This window comes from Benincasa hispida, chromosome 9 (genome assembly GCF_027475165.1).
Source record: "Benincasa hispida cultivar pf3 chromosome 9, pf3_genome.v1.1, whole genome shotgun sequence".
NCBI lineage: Eukaryota > Viridiplantae > Streptophyta > Magnoliopsida > Cucurbitales > Cucurbitaceae > Benincasa > Benincasa hispida.
The window spans coordinates 80,492,418-80,500,313 of NC_143486.1; the positions used below are offsets into that span (position 1 = coordinate 80,492,418).

At 37.0% G+C, this 7,896-nt stretch overlaps 1 protein-coding gene across 1 annotated transcript; it reads left to right on the top strand.

Annotated features, from left to right (window-relative positions):
• Nucleotides 1–1,275: 1,275 nt before the first annotated feature.
• On the top strand, nt 1,276–2,204 carry LOC150034095 (uncharacterized). Its single transcript, XM_090317214.1, has 2 exons — nt 1,276–1,957; nt 2,182–2,204. The coding sequence occupies exons 1-2, from the start codon at nt 1,276–1,278 to the stop codon at nt 2,202–2,204; spliced, it is 705 nt and encodes a 234-aa protein (XP_090173340.1).
• The last annotated feature ends 5,692 nt before the right edge of the window (nt 2,205–7,896 follow it).

Genomic DNA, 7,896 nt, shown 5'->3' on the forward strand with positions numbered 1-7,896 from the left:
GGGTTCTGTAGACTAACTTACTACGTAAGTCTAGATAGTCCTTGTGGCCCAGTAACGGATTCCTCGTCATCGCCAGGTACGTTCTACTAATGAAAGTTTCAATGCATATATAAGAACAGTGATGTAGTGTTTTAAATGCATGATGTCTGAGAAAGACCCAGAAATAGTTAGTTAACGTACGAATTTATGACAGGACATGGCACCTAAACCTAGAACAAGAAAAACAGTTAGAGAAGAAATGCAAGTAGAGAGAGCTGGGAGTAGCCAGACTGCTCCGACAACCCCAATTCCGCCTGTGACCCAAGTTGATGAAAAGGCAATGGAAGCCAAAATTAGTGAAGCTATTGCAACCGCTCTAATGGGAAAGTTGCAGGAACTGATCGTAGCACGATGGCAGGACAACCTGCCCAGACCCAGCCTCAGGATGAACCAGTGCCACCCGAGCTGTTACGACAGACTCGACCACAGGACAGAGACATGCAAGGCCTGTCTCTTGAGGCTAAACATCTAAGGGATTTCCGGAAGTATGACCTTCGCCCCTTTGATGGATCGTTGGGGGACCCCATCAACGCAGAGATGTGGCTGTCATCTATTGAGACAATATTCCATTTTATGGGGTGCCCAGAAGAGCACAAGCTTCAATGCCCAGTCTTCATGCTGACTAGTAACGTGAAAATCTGGTGGCGTTTAGTAGAAAAGATGATTGATATTGGTGGTGAACTTGCAACCTGGGAGCAGTTCAAGGAATGCTTTTATGAGAAGTACTCATCGGCCAACACCCGATACAATAAACAGGCAGGATTCTTGAAATTGAGGCAGGGAGTTATGTCGGTGGAGGAATACGAGCAAGAATTCGATAAGCTGTCTCGCTTTGCTCCTGAACTAGTAGCCACCGAGGCAGTGAGGACCGAGAGATTTATCCAGGGCCTGAGGAGCGGACTACGAGGTATGGTGCATGCCTTGGATCTCAAGACATATGCTGCGACACTACGGGCTGCCGTGAGGATTGATGCCGACTCTCAGATGGGAGAGGAATACAGGTCACTCGGGATTGAGACCTCCGCAGGGCAGAAAAGGAAGGCTGAGCACAGGGCTTCTGAACATCAGTGGAGAAGCCAGAACACAGTGAATGCTCCACGTCAGTGGGGACAACAAGGTTCCCAGGCTGTGATTGGCAGGGAGGATAGGTCGATATGTACCACTTGTGATAAGCAACACTGAAGGCGTTGTCTAGCTGACTCTGGGATTTATTTTCGATGTGGCCAGAAGGGGCATATGTCAGATAGATGCCCGAGGAGGAATGCGCCTGAGCACAGGGGCCAGCTCGTATGTTCATTCCAGGGAGGCCCCAGCCGCCAGCAACAGCAGGGGAGGGTATTTTCTACCACTGGGTGTGAGGCCGAGAAGTCAGGCACCGTGGTGACAGGTACACTTCCCATTTTGGGACACCATGTCCTTGTTTTATTTGACTCTGGCTCTTCGCACTCGTTTATATCTGCTGTATTTATGAGGCATGCCATGTTAGACTCAGAACCTTTTCCATTTGCATTGTCCATTTCCACTTCATCAAGAAAGATCATGTTAGCTATAGAAAAGATAAAAGCATGTCAGTTAGAGGTAGCTAATCACACATTAGATGTAACCCTGATAATTTTAGATAAGCGTGATTTTGATGTTATATTGGGCATGGATTGGTTAGCTGCTAATCATGCCAGCATAGATTGCTCCCGTAAGGAGGTCATCTTTAACCCTCCTATAGGAGCCAGTTTTAAGTTTAAAGGGGTTGGGACCATAGTCCTACCCAAAGTGATATCCGCATTGAACGCCAATAGACTATTCGACCAAGGAGCCTGGGGCTTTATGGCCCGAGTGGTGGACACTAGAGAGAATGAAGTCACCTTGACTTCGAAGCCAATAGTGAGGGATTTTCCAGACGTGTTTCCTTTGGGATTCACTAGTTTTTGTTTCCTTTGGGATTCACCAGTTTGTGTCTCCTTCGGGATTCACCAGAGGTAGTGGGAATACTTAACTACAGTAGGATAGGACTCAAACTTCTTCTTGTTTCATGTGTATATGTGCCAAAGGTGGGTGTCTAGAGGACATAGATCCCCAGCCTGACCCCAGTAGTGGAGTTACTTATTGAGTATTTCATACTCATTCTTTCTCATGTTGTTGTTTCAGGTAAGGTAGAGATGCACTGGTGATGGACAAACGAAATTCGTGATCGAGCCACTGAGACTAGTTTTTACGCTTCCGCATAATGAGATTTAGAGTTCTTTTTATGTTTTTCTTAATGTTAGTTTTGACGTTTGAAACTTGTTAGTGAGAATTTTTTTTTTTCATATTTATTTATTTACCTTTATGATTTAAGGGTACCCTATTCTTGTTTTTAACGTTTGCATTTAATAAAGAACTTTTGAACTTCCTTATCTATTTAGCATTTATTTCAACATAAAGGAGTCTCGTTTTAAGTGCCATGCATGTATGTATTTTAGTAACGGCCTAACTTAAGTCCTAGGGGGTCGGGTCGTTACAACAAGAGTGCGTAAACCTTAAGCAAGGTATCCAAGCTCAAAGTTCATTCTAGTTAGTAAAGATGGAGAGCCAGAGAACTATTAAGAGGTCTCGGCTCATGATGAAAAAAACCAGTGGCTCGATGCAATGAAGGAGGAGATAAATTCCCTAGAAAATAATGGAACTTATGAACTAGTGAAGCCTCCAAAGCGCAAGATTATTGTAAAACATATGGGCTTTCAAGTACAAGAAGGTGTTGGGATTGGTGTCCTAAATCTCTTGTAATCTCGTAGTTTGTAAACTTTGTATAAACATATTGTTGTTAATCAAATTAGTGTTATTTTATAAGCATATACTCAATCCAATAAACTAAGATACGAGGTTATTTCATGTAATTTAAACAAGTTTGTAGAGACATACAAGTGGATCTTGTTTAAATAATCGGTCTGCAATAGATGAATAAGGCTGGGTACCTTATCCTGGTGACACTACGGATACGTCCCGCTTTAGGTGTTATAAGTATTGTAAAGTGCTACAAATGATCTGATCCTGATCATTCACGTGGAGACATGCGAGCGGGGGTATCCTATACAAAGAGTTTGTATAAGACCCTACCACGAAATGATTAGTCTCTTTATATAGCACCGTTAATAATAGAAACTTACATTTCACTAGGATGACCATAGGTGACATGACCTAAATCCCGAGTGAGTTGTTAACTCCTGCTCGTAAAGGTGGTTCTTTGATTTGTATGAGTGAGAGTGGCCAGATTGCCAACTTAACAAGTCTACTATTTTGGGGATTCATTTGAATGGGGAGCTGGGAACACAACTACATAGGATGGAATTCACTTCTTCCCCAATGCAGGGGTACGTAGATAAATTATTCCCTTAAGGATTGATTCCGGGTCTTGAACATAGTGACCACACCCTTTCCTGGCCCGAGAGAGACTTGTTTATAGTGGGACTATGACTTATTGTTCATTAGAGGGATCAATTGTACTTAAGGAGTTAGATGTAACTACAAAGATAAAATGGTAATTTTAGCCCAATTGTACTTACGAGCAATTTGTGAAGGATCATCGCATTGTTGATTGGTTATATCTAATGGACACAAAAATTTATCTGTAGTGCGAAGAGTGTAATTGTCGATCTTTAATGGACTGACCGACAGTTAACAGATGTTTGGTAATTTAATTAAAGAGTTCAATTAATTATTCGAGAACCATTGGAGCTTTAATCTACAGGTCCATAAGGTCCCCTTTGTAGCTCAACAGAGATTTAATTGATAATTAATTTTGGATTAATTTAAAATGTTCAAATTAATTGAGAGAATTAATTATATATGATGTCATTAATTCTATGATTATATGTGATATAATTAATATAATGTATTTGATACATTATATTTTAAGGTATTATGAGAGGAATTTGAATATGATTCAAATACTAATTATATGAATGAGATTCATGTAATTAAATATAAATATGATTATATTGAGAGGAATTAAATATTTGGATATGATCTAAATATCAATTATACAGATGAGATTCGTATAAGTGATTTAATATAAATGTGATTTATATTAAATACCATGTATTGTTAAGAGAAAATAAAATCTATAGGATGTTGTATTTGATGCAATATAAAACTATAGGCTATATGTTACATTTGATATAACATATAGTATATATATATATATTATTAATTTAATTGAAATTAATTAAAGGGATGGAGTTACAACTCCCTCCCCCCATTCTCTCAATTATTATACATGGGATTCAAGTAGTTGGAAATTAATCTTCTTCCTTATTTCCCCCTGTGAGAAAAGTTCTCTCTGAAAATTTACAGAGAAGAAAAGTTCTTCTCTTCCTTCCCCTCTCCTCCTCTCCATCTCATTCCCTCTTCCAAGGATTCAAGCAAAGCCCACAACTCTTTCTTGAATCCTCTTTATCTCAAGAGAATACAAAGGGTTCTCAAGTGGTGGTGTCCCTCTTGAAGAAGGAGACCCGCGTGGAGAAGGTGTTCCATTCGTGGCTTGTACGAAGGAATTCTTGAAGAAAGGATTATTTAAAGGTAAGGGTTTCTGAAACTTTAAGTATTTTATTTAAAGCATGTTGTAATTTAAGAAAATGCATATCTTGTTCTTATTTACCGTAAAACTTATATTCAATGAAAAATGGAAATTGGGTCGATCTTGCTTCCACTCAAAGGATATTTTTGGAAAATTTCCTTCAATTGGTATCAGAGCCAGGTTGTCGGCTTTCTGACCCCAAATTCCATTCTTTTCCGTTGAATCGATTTTATAGTAATGATAGGTTTTATATATTCTGTATTCAGTTTCATGTGATGAATGGTGATGAATGTGGTTTTGTTGATGGATGTTTCGGGATGGGATACTTAGTTTTAAGGCTTTCTTTTTTTTTTTTTTCAAATTTTATTTGTAAAGGCCCCTGCATTTTTGGGCATTAATCTTGCTATAGAGTATGTAATTCATAAGTTTGAGTCGCTCAACTGTTCCCGGAGATCTTCAAAGAAGAGTTGTAGAGCACTGTTTCGATGAAGAAGAAGAAGCAGTTCTACAAGATCGTGTATCTTTTGCTAAACGATCTTGTAGCTTTTGCTATACGATTATGTAGCCTTTGCTACAAGATCACGCATCCATTTTGCTACACAATTTTTGCAAAGAGTTTGCTGAAGGGTGGTTCGGTTCGAGCTGTTTAAGGTCTGGTTCACCTATTTCGAACCAGATGACTCAAGATTATGTAATAGTGAGTCTTTAAATTTTCTTTTAGGTGTCCTATCCCAGTCCATTATCTATTTGTTTTAAAATATACATATGATGCATGTTTTTTCTTATATGTCATGTTGTATGTCATATAGAATCAAAATCTACCATAGGTTATGCATTTAATTTCATGCATCATTTATATTATAAGTGTTATAATATATGTATATGCATGATTTAATTTTATAGCAGGCTCATGCATCATATAATATAAGTGTTATACTATATGCTTGCATGCATAAATAACATAGCCATACATCATTTATATTATAATCGTTATAATATTTAGTTTGAATGTATGCATGTGATGTTATTTAATTTCATTACTTTGATATATATAAGTGTTATGTATATGTAGTAATGAAATGAACATTTCATGATGCATGACATTACTTTAGGTAATCTTATAAACGTTATAACTTTATAAAGTATGCCAATTAATGCAATGTAGGTTTTAATTTGTTTCATTTACTTTATAAGAGTCATAAATAAATGAAATTAGAAATTAAAATCAATAACTAAGTGTTGCATGCAAACATAGGTGAATCATTTTTTAAAATAGTTTTAAAATATGGTTCACATAGACCTAAGTTCACAAATTTCTAATGAGATTAGAAATTAGATTAATCTTTTTTAATAGGTTTAATAGGATTAAATTGATTTCAAGAAAAGATTAAATTTGTAGCAAATATATCTATAAGGGACCTTTTATCTAAGGCGGGTTCTGGCTAGGCTGGGATACTTAAGATGACTGAAATGGAACACCCCTACCTGAGAACCTACCTAGAAAGATGAATTAGATATATTTACTACAAGCATGCAATTGTTGATTAACATTTGTTAAAGTGTTTAATGAATATTAATCAAAATGGTCTAACTTTCCAAAGTAAATGATACTTTTTGGCAAACTTAAACAATCACTTAGTAAAAATAATTAGCCGTATTTTTCTTAAGTAAATTAAACCCTAGATTGTTAAAATACTCAGTGGGAGGAAAAGATGTATATGATACGTCATTTTTTCACTCACGTTTCTCCCATAATATTCACACTGTGAGACTCATGCTTGACCTTGAGGCATCCTGAGAGCGTCCCCCTTCGGATGGTGTTTGCATGGGTTAATATTAAGGTGAATTGAAAGAGTATTTATAGTAAGTGAGAGAGGGATATATGTCAACATGTTCTATGGTCTCTTTCATTGGTTTGTACCGTGAGACCTTCTTGCATGGCCTCGAGGTGCCTTGGGAGCATCCCCCTTTGGATTGTTTGTGCAGTAGGTCAATATCAAGGCGAACTCTAGAAATGGATAGAATCACTTTAGTTTTTGCCCTAATCGGTTTTTCCCTTCGCTTGGCTCATTGGGATGAAACTCTAGGATCTAAAATGAAGAGTCATACTTAGGGGAAAATATTAAGCAAGTTAATGATTTCTTGACCAAATAAATGATGACTGATCGTTTTAGGAATAAGAGTTATTCTAGTGTAATCATTGGTTGAGAGTGTCTCAATTCAGTGAAGGGACAACTGGCTACCTTATATGGATTTTTATCCTAAATCACTGAAGTGTCATTGCAAAATTAGATGTTAAATGAAGCTCATTTAGATTTTGCTAAAACTGATTGGATTTTTTTTAAAGAGTTATGCTAAAATCTAATGTAGATCAATGTGTTTATTTTTCAGCAAATATGTCAAATAGTGTTTTTTCGTTAGTTGCCTTTTCTAGTTTGACCGATTTCAATTACACGACGTGGAAAGAATCCATTAAAACTTTTTTTTGTAGTAAACGACCTCGAAATTTTCATGACTGAGGATTGTTCTCAAGTCTCAACCCCTGATGCACCACGAAATGTTCGTAATGCATATGAGGTGTGGACAAAGGCTAATTCGAATGCCTGAGTTCACATTTTGGCAAGCATATCTGATGCATTGACCAAAAGGTTTGAGAACATGGTCATTGCACATGAGACCATGGAATCAATGCGAGAATTATTTGAACAAAAATTCTCACGATTCGAGCAAAAAGGGATTGATAACAATGATACCAGTAGTGTCAGTTCCCAAGGTAATCTCTAGTCCATATTGAATGTCATGGGACTAACATAAAACGCAATTGTTGCCAACTCTGATGAAGTTCATCAACGAAAATTGTCCTCTAAAATGAAACTTGGAGTTTATGATTTTGGTTCTGGAGCTGATCCCACTACTATTCAGAAAAGGAAGAACTCCAAAGAAAATAAATATGATTTATTTGTCTTGGGGACGTGCTTAGTAGAGAATAATGATTATGCCTGGATAGTTGATTTAGAAGCTACTAACCACGTATGTTCTTCCCATCAAGGATTTAATTCCTGGAAACAATTGGAAGCTGGAGAGATGACTCTTAGAGTCAATACTGGTGAGGTCATTTCAGCTGTTGTTGTAGACAAGCTTAAGTTATTTTTGGACAAGAAATGATATATGTTATTAGATAACGTATATGTAGTTCCTCATATCAAGAGGAACCTGATTTATGTTTCCTGTCTAATTGAATAAAAATATTCCATATCCTTCTATGAGAATAAAGTTTTTATTTTTAAGAATGGAATGGAGTTAGGTTT